A 24,198-nucleotide genomic window follows, 5' to 3' on the forward strand; every position below is an offset into this window, starting at 1 on the left:
TCTTCCTAGTGATGTGGGACAAGTTCTTTTTTCTTATTTATATTTATGTGGGATAACTTCACTTTCTACTTTCACCAATGTGGGACAAACCCACTTTCTTATTTCTTCTAAGTGGGATAATCCACTTTCTCTTTTGCTTATATTTTAGTTTGTTATAATGATGACCTTCAAGTTTGCCAATTCACTTGCGAATATTGGACCGAGTTGTTAAGTAAGTATGGGATGGTAAAAATGTTTGACGAGGAATATTCTAAAAAAAATACTCAATCCGTGCTCAAAATGGCTCGAATTAATTGGACCGGAGATCGCAACAGGGCCACATCGTACGAAAACGAGTTTGTTCGACACATGCGTCTCCTCCGATATCTCAGACATGAAGCGGAAGAAGAGGCACCACAAGTCCTACGTCGACCAGCCTGAAGGGACTGAGAAAAAGAACAACTAATGATGCTGATGTTGGTAAAAATATCAAGTAGTTTCGCATCGGCGACACATGTGAAGATTGCTAAACAAAGGAAATTGCACTTAGACTTTCTTACCTAGTACTTTAGCAACCTATCGGAGACGAATCGAGCAATATTTGAAAAAAGATCATGAGCTTGTTCGAACGGTAATGGAACATAATCAAAGGCTAGGGAAAATATTGTTTTTTGTTATTTTCTATGTATTTATTTTTTAGGGATATTGACTTTTAATACTCTTAACTTTTACTCGTTGGCTGATAACACTCCTAACTTTTGATTTGTTACTCATCGTTCCCAACTTTCGTTCTATTTATTTTTATCACTCTATCAGCCAACGAGTGAAAGTTGGGAGTATTAAATCGAAAGTTGGGGTTTAAATTAACTCTTTTAGATTTTATTAGAAATTTTTTCCTATTTAATTCGTATTCTTATTTAAATTTTCAAAACAAAAAAAATATAAAAATAAAAAGAAACTTCCTGAAGCCCCCGATCATTTGAACCACAACAGGCTCAGGTGACTTTAGCAAGGATTTATCAAGTGCCCAGTCAACAAACAGTAAGCGCCAGGTGAAGTAAGATTGTATGATGAATCCGGGTGCTAGATTGAGCCACAACACACAGACTTATATTTTAAACGCATATGCACTAAATTTAATAATATTTTTTTAAATCTCGTTTTCACCGTTTATACCAAATATAATGTTTAACCTATTAATTTAATAACTAATTGTATTTTTCTCAAATAACTCTTATTAGTTAGTTTTTCTTAAAATAAAATAAAATAAAATAAACAAATAGTTTTGCTTTATTTATTTTTCTTGACATTTTGGTACGAATTTGTTGAACACGAAATTGTATCAGAAGTAGAGTATTTTTATGTATCATAAGTTATTTCGAGTGTCTGTTCGTGCTGACACAATGATGTAAGGAACCCATACCAAGGGAAGAACATACGCTTCGTTGTACCGATATTGATATTATCAGAACTTCTAGCTATGTCTACTTGTGTTTATGGTTTCGATTTATGTAAAACTCAAATTTTCTTTTTTGAGTTACATCAAACAACTTTTGTGTAAAGAAACGAACGTAATTAGTTTTGTTTTTCTTTCTTTTTCTGTCGTAACAAGGTCTGGTTTTTGAGCCGTGCACTATGTGAAGTGGCACGAGGCCCAAAAGCTAAATGGGGCCTAAAGGATTTTTTTTAACTTGTATACACACACACACACTAGTTTTAAAGCCTGTGTGAAACACGAAATGACCTAAATAATTAAGTTATAAATAAAATAATACATAATGTATATAAAAAATGTATTTCATCTATACTTGTATCATTATACATAAATTGATTTTATTTATGGCATGGGTTATTCCTACACCATATAAGTTATTTGGACACCATATGCTTCTATACGGCTCGTATAGGGGCTCTAAGAGCTGTATATGTGCAAAATTTTATCTTTTTGTGATGGAGAGTAACAGGTGTTTAAATCCTATACGGCTCGTATAGGGACTATACGACCCGTATAGACTGAAAAGCTAACATCCGTACATTAGTTAGTCATGTGAGGGCTATACCACTTGTATAGCCCCTATACGAACCTATATAATTGTTAACACACCATGGGTTGGTGTTTGAATATAACGGCCCTTTATTTATATCACAAAATGATTTTATCCAACTATAAATAAACTTAAATAAAAAAAAATAATGCACGTGCAAAAACATACCCAAGAACACTTTATCTATCGAAAATTTATTCTGAGAATCATATATGTATAATTAAAAGAAATTTAGTTGTGAACCAATTTTGGAAAATACTTCTCATATAATAATAGTTGTGAGCTACACCATGAAAAATATTTTGATAAGTTTAAGGGCTTCTTGACTTTGCCATTTACAAAAAAAATAGCAGGTTAACCCGTTCAATTTGTGAATGTTTTGCTTCACTTGAACATAATTTTGTTAATTTGTACCAAACGATCTATTTACCAACTTTTAGCCCGTAACAATCAAATATAAGTTCCACAAAAAAACCAAAGCAATCATTGATACAAAAAACCCAACAAACTAAATATGATAAACTTTATTATATTTGAAAGTGATTTGTATATACTATTATTACAATTTAACATATATATGTATAGTTTACTAAATTAACCGAAAAAATAAATAGATAATTTATTTTATATATTTATAATTTATAAATTTATAAGACAATGTAAAAAAAACCAATAGATAAATGGATTTATTTTTAAAAAAATGGATCAACTTTTAAGCATATATTTATAATTTAATAATTAAAACAATTACTTCGTAAATTGAAAACATATTAAAGTTTTTTATATTTACAATCTTCAACAATATACATAGTATAATAAGTTAATGATAATATTTAAAATTATATTCATTTCAATATTTAACAAACACGATTTATTGTTGATTTTTGGATTTCACCAAGTATGTTGTGAAATATATTCTAACAATATATAGAAGTATCATATGTAAATATTTATTTTTATAAAAGTGAATAGATATAATATAAATAGAGTTTAAAGAAAAGTGAATAATTTAATTATGTTATAGATATAATATAAATGGAGTGTAAAAGAAAAATGAATAATTATTGATCTATGACATATATTAGTTTTAGAGGGAAAATTGTAAGTATTAACCACAAACTGACACGTGCCTACAATTATTTTACTTATTAGAATATGCATATATATGACCATATAAGGCCCAAACTCAAATTGACTAAATGCAAAGGAAAAAAGACCGAAGACTCAATTAAATCTAGTTTCAAGTTTCAACACAATTAAAACTCTATTAAATTCATTTTCAACGCAAACAAAAGTTAATTGAAAATTTATTTTGGAAAATAGAAGCAGAGTTGAATTATTTAATGAGAAAATGTAATTGATTTAAACAAACTATTAAATGTATTAAATTAAGATATAGTTGTATGAATCTTAACATTTTTAGTCATTTAGTAAACCGAATACAATAATGTATATTATAATTTTTATATATATATATATATATATATATATATATATAACATATATAAAATAGATTATAATATTATGATGGGCTACAATCAGGTATATAACCGAATAAATGAGACTATGTCATTGGGTCGGGTAATTAGATATATTACAAATCACATTACCTATCCTAAACTCGTTAAAAATTTCAAAGGTAATTGCACAAATCCAAAGGTAATCCCCAAACCCATCCCATACCTTAAGTGGACAGTGTTACTTTAAGGAGGAGGCCTAAATTTTATCTCGCACGAGGCCTTACTTTTTTTTTATCATTCTTGGAGACGGGCCTGATCGTAACCTAAATCGAGTATCAATACTCTAAGAAACCGAGATGTGTACAGAATAATGTATTTTTTGTGTCATAAACTATACCATTTGCGTATACCGTACACGTAACGTATAAGTATTTAGACAATAAAACTTGTTAGGTGCTAAGCTTAGTAACGAGAAGTCCAAGGGGCTATTTGATAGCCTTTTAATGTCCATTAAGAAGCTAATGGTTCAAAACATTTTAATGGTAGGTAACTTTAAGTCTGAATGGTTAAGAGACTATCACTAGTGGTTAACTCTTAACTATTCAGACTTAAAGATACCTTTTAACTATTAAGAGGTCATGTACCGTTATAAGATAGTATTTTAAATGGTAATTAAGAGACTACCAAACAACCTTAAATAATTAAAAAGCGTCAAGAATTTGACTATCATATGGAACCAAAAAGTAAACGTAAAGGTTCATGAGAATTGAGAAGAAGAGTTCAAGATAGATATGTAAAATAATGCAGACAAATAAGTTTTCCTCACCCTAACTCCACTCACACTCTTGACTTGAACGCTTAATTCACTGTCATCTAACCACTTAAATAGTCTTTGTGTCATGATATTTTAACATAATTATACTAATTTTCTTTACTTAATTAACTTCATTTCCTCCATAAGTGTATACCCTCTAAAATAAAAATAAAATTTAAAAATATAAACAAACATTATTACATTACGAAAAGACGCCATAATTGACGCTTTGTGAATTTATATTCAAAATAATAATAATAATATCTTTGAAACACGGACAACAACTAAAACGATTTTTTCTTATAATTACAAAGAAATTGTACCTTTATGCTTGATGAACGTGATTCAGTTGCTACTGACACGATCTAAATGACCATACAATTTAAATTAAATAAACGATGATTCAAAAAAGAAATGAAAATTTGCTTTACGTAAAATGATCAAAGACAAAAAAAAACGTGTATTAGCAAATTACAACCAACATGTATTTATACAATTTGATTTTGATTCTTTAACATTTTATGTCTGAAACTGTAAAGCTACTTAATCGAGTTTAACCAGGGCAAACTATGAAGGGGGTGGGGAGGTCGACCGTCCCAGACCCGATCAACCCAGTAGACATTAAATTTTTTTAATTAAAAAGTTATAAATATATTTTTGAAAAAAAAATCTTAATGTTTAAATCTAACTACTCAACTCATTTAAGCTCATTTTTACATTTTTTGGCATAACCAAAATCATAACAAAATAAGCTTATTTAAAAATTTAATTATTTAAACCCAATAATAAACCTCTTTACTTAACCCCAAGATATACGAATGTAGTCTTTAATAAACTTAACGGTTTTCTAGTTATTTTATTTATTTATTTTTTTAAGTTTTTTATCTTATATTGTTGTCGGTTAAAAAAGCGGAAAATTTATTTTTGATTTCCTAAAAAGGCTAGCACTACAATTTGCTATGAGTTTGTCTTTTATTTCGAAGCAAAAAAAATCTTAGATATAATAAAAGTCATCCAATTATAACCTGTCGCACAACAAATAAGACGTCTTATAGGTTCACTTATCCAATTAGCTAAGCATGATAGATCAAATTTAATAACTTTCTTTTGAATAATGATGACGATTTGAACTCATTGATTTGACTTCACATAAGAGTCTTATCCGCCTCAGCTGCTGCTAGTTTATCAAATGGTCACCAACGATTTAATAACCAAATAACCTCATTACTCATTAAATAAAAATATTTATTATTTGATGTAACATTTGCATTTTGCATATGTTTTAATTCATATTCATAATTTCTATAACTTTTCCCAAAATAATATTAACAGCAGTTTCGATCACACAATAAATACAAATTAATAACGTAATCTTTTCAATTTATTAAACTACCCAAATAAATAAATAAAAAATAAAACCTTTTAAGACAATAGTATAAACGTGTGGGCCCATGACAACCCAAAATCTAATTAGCATTTGCACATGTCTTTCTTTGTAATAATATATAATTGTGACAACCGCCAAAAAAATTAGACTAATCTGGTAATTATATTAACCGTAATCGCGTATTAATTAGTAAAATAAATACATAGGAATAATATTTTTAGTCAAAGTTTTTGACTTTAGTTGAATTTTGAAATATGGAACCCGAAAAAGTTCAATTTTGTCGTGTAGCTGACACTGTGTAAATTGACACCGGGTAATATCTCAAAACGGATAAATTCATAAACGTGTCAAGATGACCTCGAAAAATAAAATTTTATGTTAGGATATTAGAGATAGTGTATAAACTTAATTTTAGAAGGTTCGAATCGCGAAAATTAGAAAATAAGTAACCGAAAGCCAGTAGAGGACACCTTAAGAGCCCGACATTAAGTTTATCAGAAAATTATGTTTTTAGGCAGACATTGACTGTAATCTAATTTCGCTCAAAGTCTGATAAAAATTATTAGAAACGGAAGTCGTTTGGCTAGATAAATTACGAGATACGTTAAACGTTAATACCTAGTTATTAGCACATGCCATAATTCAAATCACCTCTCCCTCTCCCTCTCCCATCTCTCTCGGCCGCCTACACACACACAACCCAACCCCACATCCCAAACCCACCAATAAGAAGCTCACATGTATGTAGCTCATGATTACCTAGGTTACTTGTAAACCCAACAAGCCATCCAACACACCTATCCTAGAATCCAACTCACCACTCTACTCCTCTCTTCCTCCCTTCATATAACCGGCCACCCCACCACCACCATACCATCTCACATTTTCAAATTTTTACACACACAACACTTGATTAGGAAATCTTTGGGTGGAAGTTTAAGCAAATTACAAGAAGTAGGAAGCCAAAGGAAGGATTATAGCCAACCCAAGGTCACATTATCACCTCCATAGGCACCAAATCCGAAACCCAAGGTAACCCACTTCTAAGATTTGTGTTGTTAGTTGATGTTTAAAGCTTGATTCTAGTATGTTTGGTAGTGTACATGCAAGTATAATATGGATATATGCATGTATGTATGTGACCGTGAGTTTGCATAGGAATGTGTAAGATGGGTTTTGTTGATTATAGGATTTGTTATGGTTGCATTTTAGCTTGTATAGATTGTCCATATTGAGGTTACTTGAGTTTGTTTAACAAATGGGTTTAGGTATTGTTTTAATAATGGAAGTAAATGTGTAAATGGCCAAAAGATTGGAAATGGATTATGGGTAAAAACACCCATTAGAACCATAGGTTTTGATTTTGATAATGGATTGAAGTTGTAAGCTTGTTAAATGGTAAAATGGTTAAAGAAGAATGATAATTTTGAAAACCCACATACTTGATTACTTGAAAAAGTTGTAAGTAATAATAATAATGGTGTTGAAAGAATCTTGGAAAAGGGTTGACAAAAGTGTAGGGATTTGACTTTGTTGGAAAGTCACTTAAACATGCAAGTATTACAAAATTTGACTTTTGATCATAAAGCTCATACTTGACTTGTATTGATTTTATATGGATTGATAATGACAAACTAAGTGTTTAAATGGGACATATGGAAATGAATGAAATCTACTAGAAGTACTAGGATGCATGAAACATAATAAACAAGAGTTTGTGTTAAACTTACTAATAAAGGAAACTTTGTAAATTGTACAAGATGTTTTGCAAAATGATTTGATAAGTGAACATAATCTTGTGTGGATGATTAAAGACTTGTGGTTAGGATTACTTTAGTAAACTCTATTGTAAAGATGGTTAGTATGATAATGAGGTTATTAAAAATTACTACTTACTACTAATAGAAACTTTGTTGTTAAAGAAATCAAGATTGTGTTGGTTAAAAGATAATAATGGGATGAAATAAGATGTTAATATGGGTTATTAAGATCTGGAAATTTTGGTACATAAACACCTTGTAGAGATTATAGAAATGACATGTTTATTGTGTAGTTAAAAACTTAAGCTAAGGCTTGAGCATGTGTAGTTAAATATTTGTTTTGTGTGCATACTTGGTGCAAGATGATCAAACATGGACGTGATGATATATTACTTGTTTTTATATATATATTTGCTGTACCAAATGGTTTGGTTTTGACATTGTGACTTAAATAGCTTGTCGGTGACTTTAACGGTCGGAAAGTTCGACTTTTAAGGTGAACCGACATGAGTTTTTGGAACTGAATTAAAACAGCTCCTAAAGTCATAATATTCTTATATTTAACATAAGTTAAAGTATAAGAAAAGTCAAGAATAGCAAAACTTAAACCAACACGGTTCGTGTCGCGAAAACCGACACGAAAACGTTAAAAATTGGCATTTTTAAGAAATTAGTAACAATATAAAAACCAAAGCATTTTTATTGAAAAACCAATAAAACTTGACTAAAAACTATATAAAAAGTGTTTTAGATAATTTAAAACTAAAAGTTTCATAAAAATGACAACCGGTTCGTTTTAAGCTCAAAACCAACGAAACCGGCAAAACCGACAAAACCGATTATAATAGAGTCAAAATTTTAAATAAAATAATAACTTAAACTTTTCCAAAACACTCCAGCAACTAAAGGTAATAATTTTATAAATTTTAATAATTAAATTAAATTATTAAATAAAACAATTATTAGTTGATTATTACTTGTGTATATTTTTAAGTATAGAATTATAAGTTTATAAGTAGTAAACTTTATGTGTTATATGCTTGTGTGGATTTTTAGAATAATAATATGTATATTTTAGTCAAATTTAAGATTAACGAACGTGTACTAATATAGGAGCGAGCGTTTATTCGAAACCCCGAAATCAAAGGTGAGTTCTTCCTCCGAAAAGCATATTGTATATCTATGTTCGTATTTATATATATGTTTTGAAAACGCATTATACTACAAATTGTCGTTATTGTGGGATGAATCAATTTGGTTAAATAACTGTTAACCGAGTGAGGGCACAGAAATGTTGGTAGATCTATCGGGGTGACGCCCCCCACTTCCATTCGCGTTGGGTTAAAAGTGGGAATATTTCGAGTATGGTACGTTTCGAGTTATCAAATTGGTAGTCATACACGCGTTGTATTCGTAGCTAGTTTACAACTAACGCTTTTTGTGCTTGAATGTAAAATGCGGGTTTCGTTATTGTGTTATACCGTGTATGATCGGTCTTTAATTGGGAGTATAATGGCCGTACACCATTATATTCATGTGTTGTTTATATATATAAATTGTTTATATTTATATAATAAGTTTTTCTTCTCAGGAATAACTCACCAACATTCGTGTTGACCCAAATATTATTTAAATATGCTTTGCAGGAAAGTGAAGGTTTCGAGGTGGCATGGAAACGAGAGCGTGGGGTGTTTGAACAAAAGCGATGTGTTGTAAACCGTGCATCAGCACGTGTAATAAACTCTGATGTTGTAAAATATTTCTTATAATAAAAGATGATGCTTTTATTATTAAATGGTTATTATTGATTGACTATTGGAGTCTGTCATAACCCGACGAATTAAAGTTAAGACTTCCGCTGTGTTAAGTTAAGGTTTTCGGGGTGTGACAGAAGTTGGTACCAGAGCCAACAGATATAGAGAATTAGAAAATACAAAGTTTTCTAAACTATAACGGTATATTCAAACACGCGCTTCTTTCCCGCCTCTCGAAACGAAAAGGTAACAAAGATATATATATAATTGATTATTACTAACTTGAATTGATATGTTTATTCAGATGACGAACTCTGTGGCGGTCGTATCTGATTCCGACCCTAGTAGCAGTGGTACTCCACTATCACCGGTGGAGTGGCGTCCGGTAGTTGCATCAGGAGATGCCGGGTCTACTTCGAAAGCTACACCCTTGAAGGTGTACACTCGAAGAAGGACCAGGGCAAACCGTGATGCATCGGCCCCTGTCATTGCACTCCCATTAGCTGTGATCCCATCCTCTCCACCACCGCCTCCCGCACCGGAGCCTGTGGTCGAGGAACCTTCTGATCGACTTATGGTTCTTCTTGCCAAGTTCTCAGCCTACGAGAACATCGTTCATAACATGGTGAACCGTGTGCTTGCTATCGAGCATAAACAGGGTCTTGATGACTAAACTCGTGATGTGATGCACCAGTTTGTGAACGAACTGAAGAACCAGGGACTGATGACAAAAGCCAGGGTAGGAGTTCTTGAGATGAAGAATGAGATGATAGAGCCATGCGTAGGCTATTTGATGAGCCTTCACTAGATGTAGTAGGGCGTTTTGGGTAATATGTTTGTATGGTAGTGGTGATGTAACTTAACTTTGGAACATGTTGTTATTTTTGTGTGGTTGTGGTAAGAACTAGAATTAAGGTGGGTGATCAAGGTGTAGGTAAGTATACCTAATTTTTGGTATTTTGGTACATTATAAAATCCCACTATTTGATGATTACATTTATGTTTGTATTATTAATGATGCTATTTGATTCTGTACAACTTAGAAAAATATCATTTTTCCAAAACTAACCAAAATTACATTTTTTCTAAAAAGAACATGGCGACAAAAACAAGACGATCCGCTAATAATCAAGCAACCGGATTACCTTCCTCTCAAGACGAGTTAGCTCAGCTAATCGCTCAACATGTAAATACAGCACTCGAGCAACATGAGGCTAATCGCAACGCAAGCCAAAACCCCCTAAATACAACTAATACTTCAAATGGAGAAGCACCTAGAACCGAAAATCTAAACGAAAACCCCTCAGGTAGCACGGTACGCGGGTGCTCATACAAAATTTTCCAAGGTTGCGGACCGAAAGAATTTACCGGTGCCGAAGGACCTTTGGAAATTATCCGGTGGATCGAGAAAATGGAATCTGTAATGAAAATCAGTGATTGCACCCCTCTCGAACGGATAAAATACGGAGTGTGCTCATTCCGTGATGAGGCACTCGAGTGGTGGAACTCCATAATTCAAAATCTTGGAGAAGATACCGCTTACCGTCTAACCTGGGAAGAACTAAAAGAAATGTTGTTAAAGGAGTATTGTCCCCGAAACGAACTTCAGAAAATCGAATACGAATTCTGGCAGTTAAAGATGGAAGGTGCTGACATTGGAGGATATACTTCCCGATTCAACGCTTTGGCACGGCTAGTACCCCGACTGGTTACGCCTGAATATGCAAGAATCGAGAGGTACATTTGGGGCTTAGCTCCCGAGATCCGAGGATTGGTTACCTCCTCCAAACCAACCACTATCCAGTCAGCCCGAGAGCTGGCAAAATCTTTAACTGATAATGCAATTCGTATGGGAACTCTGAAAGACTTCGGTAAGAAAGCGACTACCGCCGAACCTGAACGAAAAACAGTTACCGAAAATCAGAAAGCCGGAGAACTCAAACGAAAGTGGAATGGTAACTCAGGAGGACAGTTCAAACGAAACCAAGGAGCACGAAGAATGTTTGCAGCAAACGCAAGAGGATCAGGACAAGGATCCATTTGTAACAGGTGTGGAAAGAGTCATTATGGGGAATGTTGGAGATGTCAGAAGTGTAATCGATTTGGACACCAGGCTCAGTACTGTTTCAGTAAGGAATTTCAGTCCGGTTCAGGAAGCCGAACTTTCGAATGTTTCGAATGCGGTGTCATCGGGCATTTCAGAAATGATTGCCCCAAACTCAAAGTACAAAATGCTAAGAGCAAGGCATTCGAGATGAACGCGAAAAAGGCCTGGAAAGACTCATCCGTAGTCACCGGTACGTTTCTCGTTAATAATCATTATGCTTATGTACTATTTGATACTGGAGCAGATTTAAGCTTTGTTTCTGACCAATTTGAACCCCTTCTCGGTATTGAACCAAGCAAGTTAGACAATAATTACTCAATAGAATTAGCCAACGGGAAGCTAATTGAAACCAGTAAAATTGTCCGAAACTGCAATATTCTGTTAGAAAACCTTAGGTTTTCAATCGATCTTTTACCCGTAGAGTTAGGCAGTTTTGATATAGTAGTAGGAATGGATTGGTTATCCAAAAATGGTGCTGAAATCATATGCTCCGAAAAGCTAGTTCGTTTACCAACTCCAACCGGTCAATTTCTGAGCATTCAAGGTGACCAGAGTAACACCGAGTTAAAACTCTCTAGTATCACAAAAACTCGCAAAATGTTAAGGAAAGGATGTTCTGCTTTTCTTGTCAATGTAGTCGACACAAAGGCTAAAGAGCGAAAGATAGAGGATATTCCTGTAGTACGGGATTTTCCAGAAGTTTTCCCTGAAGACTTGCCTGGATTACCTCCTCAGCGTCAAGTCGAATTCAGAATCGATCTGGTTCAAGATGCCGCTCCGATAGCTCGATCTCCGTACAGATTAGCACCATCGGAAATGCAGGAGTTATCTAATCAGCTTTAGGAATTACTAGACAAAGGATTCATAAGACCAAGTTTCTCACCTTGGGGAGCTTCAGTCTTATTTGTGAAAAAGAAGGACGGTTCTTTTCGAATGTGTATCGATTACAGAGAACTGAACAAACTTACTATTAAGAATCGGTACCCACTACTGAGAATTGATGATTTGTTTGATCAGTTGCAAGGATCAAGCTATTACTTAAAAATCGACTTGCGGTCCGGGTATCATCAGTTACGTGTTGCAGAAGAGGATGTTCCTAAAACCGCTTTCAGAACTCGTTATGGCCATTATGAATACCTGGTCATGCCTTTTGGCCTAACGAATTCACCGGCTGTGTTCATGGATCTTATGAACAGAGTTTGTAAGCCATACTTGGATAAATTCGTGATAGTATTCATCGATGACATACTTGTCTACTCACGAACCAAGAAAGAACATGAACAACACTTAAAACTGATTCTAGAATTGCTAAAAGAAGAGAAGTTATATGCCAAATTTTCCAAGTGCGATTTCTGGCTTCGAGAAGTTCACTTTTTAGGGCATGTAATCAATGAGAATGGTATCCTAGTTGATCCAACAAAAATTGAAGCAATTAAGAATTGGGAGACACCAAGATCGCCCACTGGAGTGCGACAATTTTTAGGATTAGCTGGCTACTATCGTAGATTCATTGAAAATTTTTCTTCTATAGCTCAACCCTTAACCCAATTAACCCAAAAAGACAAGAAATATGAGTGGACAGAAAAACAAGAAGGAGCCTTCCAATTGCTTAAACAAAAATTGTGCAGTGCACCAATCTTGTCCTTACCAGAAGGTACCAATGGATTTGTAGTATATTGTGATGCGTCTCGCTTAGGTCTTGGCTGTGTGCTTATGCAACAAGACAAGGTGATACCATACGCGTCCAGACAACTCAAGGTGCATGAAAAGAACTACGCGACGCATGATTTGGAATTGGGAGCTGTTGTGTTTGCTCTTAAGATTTGGAGGCATTATCTGTATGGAACCAAATGTACAATATTTACTGATCACAAGAGTCTCCAACATATCTTTGATCAGAAGGAGCTAAATATGAGGCAACGTCGATGGGTAGAATTACTCAATGATTACGACTGTGAGATTCGTTACCACAAGGGTAAAGCGAATGTTGTGGCTGATGCGTTGAGTCGAAAGGAAAGAGAAAAGCCTCTGCGTGTTCGTGCATTAGGATTGACGATTCAAACGAGTCTTACTACTCGAATTCGTGATGCACAGCGTGAAGCCTTAAAACCGTAAAATGTAAGGTTTGAGAAATTGCGAGGACTTGAAAATGAATTTATCTCAAAGTCTGATGGAACACTATACCTACTTGATCGAGTTTGGGTACCACTCTATGGAAATCTGCGTAATCTTGTTCTAGACGAAGCGCATAAGTCTGGATATTCGATCCACCCAGGATCAACCAAGATGTATAAAGATCTCCAAGAACATTATTGGTGGCCTAACTTGAAAAGAAACATAGCTGTTTATGTCAGCAAGTGCCTGACATGTTCCAAAGTGAAAGCTGAACATAGAAAACCGCCTGGACTACTGCAACAACCAGAGATCCCTCAGTGGAAATGGGATAATATTACCATGGACTTCATAACCAAACTGCCAGTTACGCCGCGAAGTTATAATGCGATTTGGGTAATTGTGGATAGATTAACTAAATCCGCTCATTTTATACCCATTAGAGAAAAAGACAGAATGGAGAAGTTAACTCAGCTGTATCTGAAAGAGATCGTAGCCAAAAATGGAATACCGGTCTCAATCATTTCTGACAGAGATGGTCTATTTGTTTCTCGTTTTTGGCAATCTCTTCACGAATCCCTAGGAACTCGCTTAGATATGAGCACCGCCTATCACCCCCAGACAGACGGTCAAAGCGAGAGAACTATCCAAACATTGGAAGACATGCTGCGAGCCTGTATTATTGATTTCGGAAGTAGTTGGGATACTTATCTGCATTTAGCTGAATTCTCCTATAATAACAGCTACCACTCCAGTATTAAGGCTGCACCGTTTGAAGCTTTGTACGGAAGAAAATGTCGATCTCCCCTTTGTTAGCCCACGATACGTTGGACCATTCAAAATTACCGAACGAGTAGGGTCGGTAGCCTATCGACTCGACCTACCTTCAGAACTCAGTGGAATACACGACGTGTTTCACATATCCAATCTGAAGAAATGTCTATCTGACGAATCGCTGATTGTTCCTATTGAAGACATAAGGGTTGATGATAAGCTTCAATTTATAGAAGAACCTGTTGAAGTCATGGACTGGAAAATCCAGAAACTAAGGCGTAACAGGATTAAGCTTATCAAGGTTCGCTGGAATTCAAGACTTGGTCCCGAGTTCACGTGGGAACGTCAGGATCAAATGAAGGCGAAATATCCTCACCTCTTCCCAGAAGAAACCGAAACCAGCACTACATCCTAAATTTCGGGACGAAATTTCTAAAAGGATGGGTGAATGTGACAACCGCCAAAAAAATTAGACTAATCTGGTAATATATTAACCGTAATCGCGTATTAATTAGTAAAATAAATACATAGGAATAATATTTTTAGTCAAAGTTTTTGACTTTAGTTGAATTTTGAAATATGGAACCCGAAAAAGTTCAATTTTGTCGTGTAGCTGACACTGTGTAAATTGACACCGGGTAATATCTCAAAACGGATAAATTCATAAACGTGTCAAGATGACCTCGAAAAATAAAATTTTATGTTAGGATATTAGAGATAGTGTATAAACTTAATTTTAGAAGGTTCGAATCGCGAAAATTAGAAAATAAGTAACCGAAAGCCAGTAGAGGACACCGTAAGAGCCCGACATTAAGTTTATCAGAAAATTATGTTTTTAGGCAGACATTGACTGTAATCTAATTTCGCTCAAAGTCTGATAAAAATTATTTGAAACGGAAGTCGTTTGGCTAGATAAATTACGAGATACGTTAAACGTTAATACCTAGTTATTAGCACATGCCATAATTCAAATCACCTCTCCCTCTCCCTCTCCCATCTCTCTCGGCCGCCCACACACACACAACCCAACCCCACATCCCAAACCCACCAATAAGAAGCTCACATGTATGTAGCTCATGATTACCTAGGTTACTTGTAAACCCAACAAGCCATCCAACACACCTATCCTAGAATCCAACTCACCACTCTACTCCTCTCTTCCTCCCTTCATATAACCGGCCACCCCACCACCACCATACCATCTCACATTTTCAAATTTTTACATACACAACACTTGATTAGGAAATCTTTGGGTGGAAGTTTAAGCAAATTACAAGAAGTAGGAAGCCAAAGGAAGGATTATAGCCAACCCAAGGTCACATTATCACCTCCATAGGCACCAAATCCGAAACCCAAGGTAACCCACTTCTAAGATTTGTGTTGCTAGTTGATGTTTAAAGCTTGATTCTAGTATGTTTGGTAGTGTACATGCAAGTATAATATGGATATATGCATGTATGTATGTGGCCGTGAGTTTGCATAGGAATGTGTAAGATGGGTTTTGTTGATTATAGGATTTGTTATGGTTGCATTTTAGCTTGTATAGATTGTCCATATTGAGGTTACTTGAGTTTGTTTAACAAATGGGTTTAGGTATTGTTTTAATAATGGAAGTAAATGTGTAAATGGCCAAAAGATTGGAAATGGATTATGGGTAAAAACACCCATTAGAACCATAGGTTTTGATTTTGATATTGGATTGAAGTTGTAAGCTTGTTAAATGGTAAAATGGTTAAAGAAGAATGATAATTTTGAAAACCCACATACTTGATTACTTGAAAAAGTTGTAAGTAATAATAATAATGGTGTTGAAAGAATCTTGGAAAAGGGTTGACAAAAGTGTAGGGATTTGACTTTGTTGGAAAGTCACTTACACATGCAAGTATTACAAAATTTGACTTTTGATCATAAAGCTCATACTTGACTTGTATTGATTTTATATGGATTGATAATGACAAACTAAGTGATTGAATGGGACATATGGAAATGAATGAAATCTACTAGAAGTACTAGGATGCATGAAACATAATAAACAAGAGTTTGTGTTAAACTTACTAATAAAGGAAACTTTGTAAATTGTACAAGATGTTTTGCAAAATGATTTGATAAGTGAACATAATCTTGTGTGGATGATTAAAGACTTGTGGTTAGGATTACTTTAGTAAACTCTATTGTAAAGATGGTTAGTATGATAATGAGGTTATTAAAAATTACTACTTACTAGTAATAGAAACTTTGTTGTTAAAGAAATCAAGAATGTGTTGGTTAAAAGATAATAATGGGATGAAATAAGATGTTAATATGGGTTATTAAGATCTGGAAATTTTGGTACATAAACACCTTGTAGAGATTATAGAAATAACATGTTTATTGTGTAGTTAAAAACTTAAGCTAAGGATTGAGCATGTGTAGTTAAAAATTTGTTTTGTGTGCATACTTGGTGCAAGATGATCAAACATGGACGTGATGATATATTACTTGTTATTATATATATATTTGATGTACCAAATGGTTTGATTTTGACATTGTGACTTAAATAGCTTGTCGGTGACTTTAACGGTCGGAAAGTTCGACTTTTAAGGTGAACCGACATGAGTTTTTGGAACTGAATTAAAACAGCTCCTAAAGTCATAATATTCTTATATTTAACATAAGTTAATGTATAAGAAAAGTCAAGAATAGCAAAACTTAAACCAACACGGTTCGTGTCGCGAAAACCGACACGAAAACGTTAAAAATTGGCATTTTTAAGAAATTAGTAACAAAATAAAAACCAAAGCATTTTTGTTGAAAAACCAATAAAACTTGACTAAAAACTATATAAAAAGTGTTTTAGATAATTTAAAACTAAAAGTTTCATAAAAATGACAACCGGTTCGTTTTAAGCTCAAAACCAACGAAACCGGCAAAACCGACAAAACCGATTATAATAGAGTCAAAATTTTAAATAAAATAATAACTTAAACTTTTCCAAAACACTCCAGCAACTAAAGGTAATATTTTTATAAATTTTAATAATTAAATTAAATTATTAAATAAAACAATTATTAGTTGATTATTACTTGTGTATATTTTTAAGTATAGAATTATAAGTTTATAAGTAGTAAACTTTATGTGTTATATGCTTGTGTGGATTTTTAGAATAAGAATATGTATATTTTAGTCAAATTTAAGATTAACGAACGTGTACTAATATAGGAGCGAGCGTTTATTCGAAACCCCGAAATCAAAGGTGAGTTCTTCCTCCGAAAAGCATATTGTATATCTATGTTCGTATTTATATGTATGTTTTGAAAACGCATTATACTACAAATTGTTGTTATTGTGGGATGAATCAATTTGGTTAAATAACTGTTAACCGAGTGAGGGCACAGAAATGTTGGTAGATCTATCGGGGTGACGCCCCCCACTTCCATTCGCGTTGGGTTAAAAGTGAGAATATTTCGAGTATGGTACGTTTCGAGTTATCAAATTGGTAGTCATACACGCGTTGTATTCGTAGCTAGTTTACAACTAACGCTTTTTGTGCTTGAAGGTAAAATGCGGGTTTCGTTATTGTGTTATACCGTGTATGATCGGTCTTTAATTGGGAGTATAATGGCCGTACACCATTATATTTATGTGTTGTTTATATATATAAATTGTTTATATTTGTATAATAAGTTTTTCTTCTCAGGAATAACTCACCAACATTCGTGTTGACCCAAATATTATTTAAATATGCTTTGCAGGAAAGTGAAGGTTTCGAGGTGGCATGGAAACAAGAGCGTGGGGTGTTTGAACAAAAGCGATGTGTTGTAAACCGTGCATCAGCACGTGTAATAAACTCTGATGTTGTAAAATATTTCTTATAATAAAAGATGATGCTTTTAATATTAAATAGTTATTATTGATAGACTATCGGCGTCTGTCATAACCCGACGAATTAAAGTTAAGACTTCCGCTGTGTTAAGTTAAGGTTTTCGGGGTGTGACAATAATCACACCTCGAACCACTTAAATCATGAGGCAAATTCATTCATTCATTAAACAACACTAAATCACGCACATTCTGCCTCTGAATTTATTACGGTACTACATTACAGCAGATCTTTGCTTAATACCACCCACAAATGTTATAAAACAAAACAAACCCATTTCACTAATTCTCTATCTGTACAATGAAGATCACAGCTTTCGTCTCGTTGTTGATCGGATTCAATGTGTTGGCAAAATGGGCAAATGGGTTTGAATTTATTCATCCAAATTCATCGCAAATGCTGTCGTTTGTGGAGAGTTATTCGGTTAATCAGTCGGCTGTTTATAACCCGCTTTATGTGGGTCTCACTCTGATTCAAGGAGCTGCTGCTAAAGGGGCAGGTAATTTTTTTTTAATAGGATGTTTAGGTGGTTTTGGAAGTGGGTTTTGAATGGTTTGATCTGAATTTGTGTTTTGGGTTTGATTGGATTTTTTTTATTTTTATTTATTACTTTTAATTTTTTTTATAGGATGTTTAGGTCATTTTGGAAGTGGGTTTTGAATGGTTTGATCTGAATTCGTGTTTTGGGCTTGATTGGATTTATTTTTATTTTTTTATAGGATGTTTAGTGGGTTTTAAATGGTTTGATCTAAATTTGTGTTTTGGGGTTGATTGGATCTAAATCTTGGTTAAAGTTGGTGTTTTATTTGTAGTTGATTAGTAGATGGATTTGGGTTTATAATATTCATTAAAGTTGGCGTTTTGTTTGAGTGTGTTTTAAGCATTTGATTTAAAAAATTCAAATTGGGACTGTTTGAGATGTGAATTTGACTTATGTTTTATGATTATATAATGGTTTTGGGGATTTCAATATGTGTGCAAGTTGCTGTAAATTCTATGTTAATCATTCTAAAGGTGACATTTTGACTTTTTGAAGAGTTTTTTAGCTGGCAGACATGGCCCATTATCATGACTTGAAACGAATACAGGCGGGTTTGGGTTAAAGGGGTTCGGGTTGACACGTTAATGTTATGATTAAATCGTGTTTAAATGGTTTCAACCCTTCTTACCTGTTTATGTCCTGATAAACTTTTTTTACCAGTCGTGTTAAATGGGTTAATGGGTACACGAACGTTTATAACCCATTTATCAAAACTATTTAATTTTTTTAGATAATTAATATATGAATAGGATATTATGGATGCTCGTGTTTGGTACCCGTGTTAATCGTGTTGTGTGTATTTGACATGTTTAACATGACAAGTTTTGCCAAGCCTACTTTTGTACACCTTTATTGACTTTTATAGCAATTGTATACTTTTACAGTTTGTTTGGATGGAACATTACATCGCGGATTCGGTTCGGGTGCAAACAGTTGGATCGTTCATTTGGAGGTTTGTGACAGCTGTACAAAATTATTAACATTTAAAACTCTTTTTGTAATGATCTTGATCTTAATTATATAAATATATTTGGAATATTGTTTACGTTACAGGGTGGAGGATGGTGTAACAGCATTAGAACGTGTGTATACCGAAAGACAACAAGACGCGGATCATCAAAGTATTTTGAAAAACAGTTAGCTTTTACAGGGATTTTGAGTAATAAAGCTCAAGAAAATCCAGGTTTTGTTTAAAACCATTGATATATTATTATATTGTTGAAAATTGTTTTAACACTAGTATAATTTGCTTTATATATTGAATAGCATTCATGTAGATCTCAATATATATAAAATATAGTGGTATTAATAATCTTTTGTGTGAATGCACATGTGCATGTACACTATGTGCACATGTATGTGCATGTGTGCACATTGTTTATACTCTTTCTATACAAAAATTCAGAGAGAGAAATAAGCTATTTTTCTTAATAGAAACATGAATAATGTATATGAATATTGATGCTATATTGGTATCCTAGGCTCATAACCTGCAATTTAGAGGACAAAAAATATGGTTGGCGGTGATGGAAGAGTTGATGTCGAAAGGAATGCGGTATGCTAAGCAGGTACTCATTTAGTCAGTTGTTTGTTTCCAACTATTATATGCAATTATCCAAGATAATATTGTAACTTAAGTCAAACACTTGTACTAAACGTCTACATATATTCAGGCCCTTCTTTCCGGGTGCTCGGCAGGTGGCCTTGCGTCTATTTTACACTGTGACGAGTTTCACGGTTTATTTTCAAGAAGAACTAAAGTTAAATGCTTTGCTGATGCTGGAATGTTTTTGGATGCATAAGTTCCATTACTTTGACTTTTAAATGGTCAAACATGTGGGTCAAACAGTTTTATACAATGATATAGATCACTATTGTGATACTATTATTGTTTCTAGGCTTGTAAACGAATTGAACGAACGCAAACGGAACATCTTTGTATTTGTTTGTTTGATTAACTTTAACCAAACAAACGATTATATACGAACAACTAAGCAAATGGAGTTTTGTTGTTCGTGTTCGTTCATTAAGAAAGTAAACATGTTCATTTTCGTTTTATGTTCGTTTTTTAACAATATTAACAGACGGCTACAAGCATAAATGAACGAACATAACTGAATATAGATGAACGAACGTAACAGAATGTTTACTGAACGTTTTGTTCGTGTACAGGCTTAATTATTTTTTTTATTATTATACTTAACACATTTACTTTTCGTAAAATTGTGACCTAACCTACCCATCTTGGTGATTTTAGGCGATATGTAGCTGGCGGACACACACTTAGAAACATGTATCATGGTGTTGTTACATTACAGGTAATTATTATCTTGATATAAATGCATTAGGACATGGCTCAGGATTCGAATTTAAATTTATGTTAAATAATAATTTGAACAGGGTGCTGCTAAAAACTTGCCAAGAGCATGCACCAACCACCTTGATCCAACATCTGTAAGTTTTCGTTCTCGTTTTGAGTTAATTTTTTATAAAAAGTTATCATCTTGATGATGTTTTTTTATTCTAAAGCTTTCTTTTCTTATGTTTTTAGTGCTTTTTCCCGCAAAACATTATCTCGAATCTCAGAACGCCTATGTTTCTCCTCAACACAGCCTATGATTCTTGGCAGGTAATACTTCTATCTTTTTGAATTTCATATATAATTAATGTGTTCAAAATATGATTTCATGAACTATTATTACAATAATATTCTAATTGTTTTGATTTATACGAATATGAATATTGAAAGCGTCTTAATACGGTTTGTAATCTCTCAGATCCTTGCAAGTTTAGCTCCACCATCAGCTGATCATCAGGGGACTTGGAAGGCGTGTCAAAAGAACCCTGCAAATTGTTCACCTTCACAAATAAATTTCCTACAAGGTAATGTCATTATTATTATTATTATTATTTTTATTATTATTATTGTTATTGTTATTGTTACTGTTATTGTTGTTATTATTTTTACCGTCATCATCATTATTAGCATTAAGGCTCCAAAATGGGTAGGTCGGATAACGAGTGATAACATATAAATTTTTGGTGCCTTCAACAGGCTGATTGATCGAAAACACTTATTGTTCAATTTTTTAAAATTACACACACACACACACATATATAGGATAAAGTTAACGTACAAATGAAATTAACATGCTAAACATGAGAATCAAGTAGAGCAAATTTATATACAAGTAGAGTAATTATGTAATAGGGTAATTACATAATTACTTTACTTGTATATAAATTTATTCTACTTGATTCTCACGTTTAGCATGTTAATTTCATTTGTATTTGATCCAAACCCTATATATATAATCAAATATGACCACAAAATTTATATTGTTTCAACAGTAATAAAAGACTGCTTGGACTACTTTTGACCCGCTGACCCATTTTCTTTTTATCTAACGTTTTTACGTGTTTAACTTGTTGGATACTAGTTAAATACATAAAACCAAAATTTAATCATTTTACTACTACACTTTGAGCAGGATTTAGAAACCAGATGCTGAATACAATCAAAAGATTTTCAATGTCGAAACAAAACGGATTGTTCATAAATTCATGTTTCGCTCATTGCCAATCGGAAAGACAAGATACATGGTTTGCTGATAATTCTCCTCTTCTTGGAAACAAGGTATCATAAAATATTATTTATTTATATATTTTATTCAACATGATGTTTATCATTACGATAACGTTTAATTATGTTTTGTATAGGCGATTGCATTGGCGGTTGGAGACTGGTTTTTCGATCGTGCACCGGTCAAACAAATCGACTGCCCGTACCCTTGTGACAAAACGTGTCACAACCTCATATTCAGATCATAAAACATTGGTCAGGCGCGCAAGCTAGTTACAACATTTTTAATAGATTATATGAATGAATAATTATCATTTTGTATTTCAGTTATTGATTTATTGAATATCTTTGAAATCAGAGAAGAATATGAATGATGGAGAATTATTCATTGAGGTTGTAACTCTTCACATTCTCTCAAAACCAGAGTGAGTGTGACTCATTATAATTATTATAGAGAAATGACATGTTTGTTATAGATCATTATCAGAGTTGTTTAACTTAGATTGATTTGGCAAAGATTCAAATCATGTTTCAATTTCTTGCTTTACTGACAACTTGTTCAAGTTAAAATTAACTCCAATTAATTGATCATAGATTAAGTTTGTTGCAGCCCGGTTAATCTCTCAATGATTTGTTACAATTACGGTTTCGATTACTGGAATTTACATTAATCTATACGTATGTATACTTATAGTGATTACACAGAGATAAACATAAGTTAAGATAATGTTCAATTTTTTTTACTTGATCTTGTACTTATAATGCACGCGTATTTCTCTAACGCCTAACGGCAACAATTTTCTCATTAGTAGGAAGTCTTTTCATCGGCATCAAGTTTCTCAACCTTAAAAAAGTAAACGAAGATAAACATACGAGATTTACGTGGTTTGGTCTAGACTGACCTACATCCACGAGCTGCAACTAGGGTAATTTATAATTGTTAATAGCCTCACTCGTGAGGAATTACAAATACAAGTATTACAATATTATAGAAATATATAAAGACTAGTCTAGGGTATCTAATTACGGAACATGAAAACATAAACGTGTAATAATAAAGAGATTTAGCGCGGGCCCAAGAACTTCACATGCCTAATAATTAGTCAAGTCAACCGGCCCCAAACCAAACCAACAACAATTTGTTCTTAATGGTAGCAACTTACAATTGTTTTCATCATTTGTAACTTGTAAGTATAAGTTGCTCTTAGTTGAAACTTACCTACTAACCTTCTCAACATTAGCCTTTCACAAAAAAAAAAAAAAAAAAAAAAAAAAAAAAAAAAAAAAATCGAGTACCAATTTGTCTTTTATCAATCTCAGTACCAAGCCATTGTCAGCGTTAAGTTTACCCTTAGGGGGTGTTTGGTAGAGGGATTTGATTGGGAAGAAATGGAATTAGAAATATTTCTTTTGTTTGTTTTCCACTTTTCATTTCTATTTCTCTTTCTATTTCTCTAAAACTAGAGAATTCCATTTCTCTTTAAAACAAAGAGAAATCCATTTCTCAGCAGCCTCCTCATAGCATGTCACCACCTCGTCTCCGGCCACCACCTCGTCTCCGGCCGCCACCTCGTCTCCAAGTCTGCAACCGCCACCTCGTCTCCAAGTCTGCAACCACCACCCCGTCTCCGTCGTTCGCAGTGGTGAACACAGAGATGGTAACCGGTTGTAGGTTGCAGGTGGTACGGGTGAACGGAGATTAGGGTTTCAAGTGGTGGTTCGTGGTAGGTTAGGGTTTTCAGATGGTCGGGTGATTGTGGTCGCAGGTGGGTGACAGTGGTGGTGGAAATCGGCGGTGGTTGCAGGTGGCTTCTGATTATCATCATCATCATCGCCACCACAACCACCACCACAAAATCTCCAAAGAGGCAGTGATGACAGATCTGAGCCTCCTTTTTCTATATCTTATGTTCCAAAAATTTGAATCTTTTTAATTTCTTGTGTACTGTGGTTGAAGAAGGGGGTTTGGTGGCGACAGCCGGTGGTGGTGGGCTGTGGTTGAAGAAAGGGTTGTGGTGGTGTG

At 33.7% G+C, this 24,198-nt stretch overlaps 1 protein-coding gene across 1 annotated transcript; it reads left to right on the plus strand.

The window, feature by feature from the left end:
- Positions 1 to 20,832: 20,832 nt before the first annotated feature.
- LOC143590317 (pectin acetylesterase 10-like) lies at positions 20,833 to 22,635 on the plus strand (the record flags this gene model as incomplete). Its single annotated transcript, XM_077070833.1, has 6 exons — positions 20,833 to 20,910; positions 20,993 to 21,046; positions 21,144 to 21,221; positions 21,370 to 21,475; positions 22,084 to 22,229; positions 22,313 to 22,635. Coding segments are annotated over 6 exons (573 nt in total), but the record flags the coding sequence as incomplete, so codon positions are not given.
- Positions 22,636 to 24,198: the final 1,563 nt, after the last annotated feature.

The sequence above is a fragment of the Bidens hawaiensis genome, unplaced genomic scaffold (genome assembly GCF_021521415.1).
Source record: "Bidens hawaiensis isolate Kalapana, Puna unplaced genomic scaffold, B.hawaiensis_p1.1 tig00038474_1, whole genome shotgun sequence".
NCBI lineage: Eukaryota > Viridiplantae > Streptophyta > Magnoliopsida > Asterales > Asteraceae > Bidens > Bidens hawaiensis.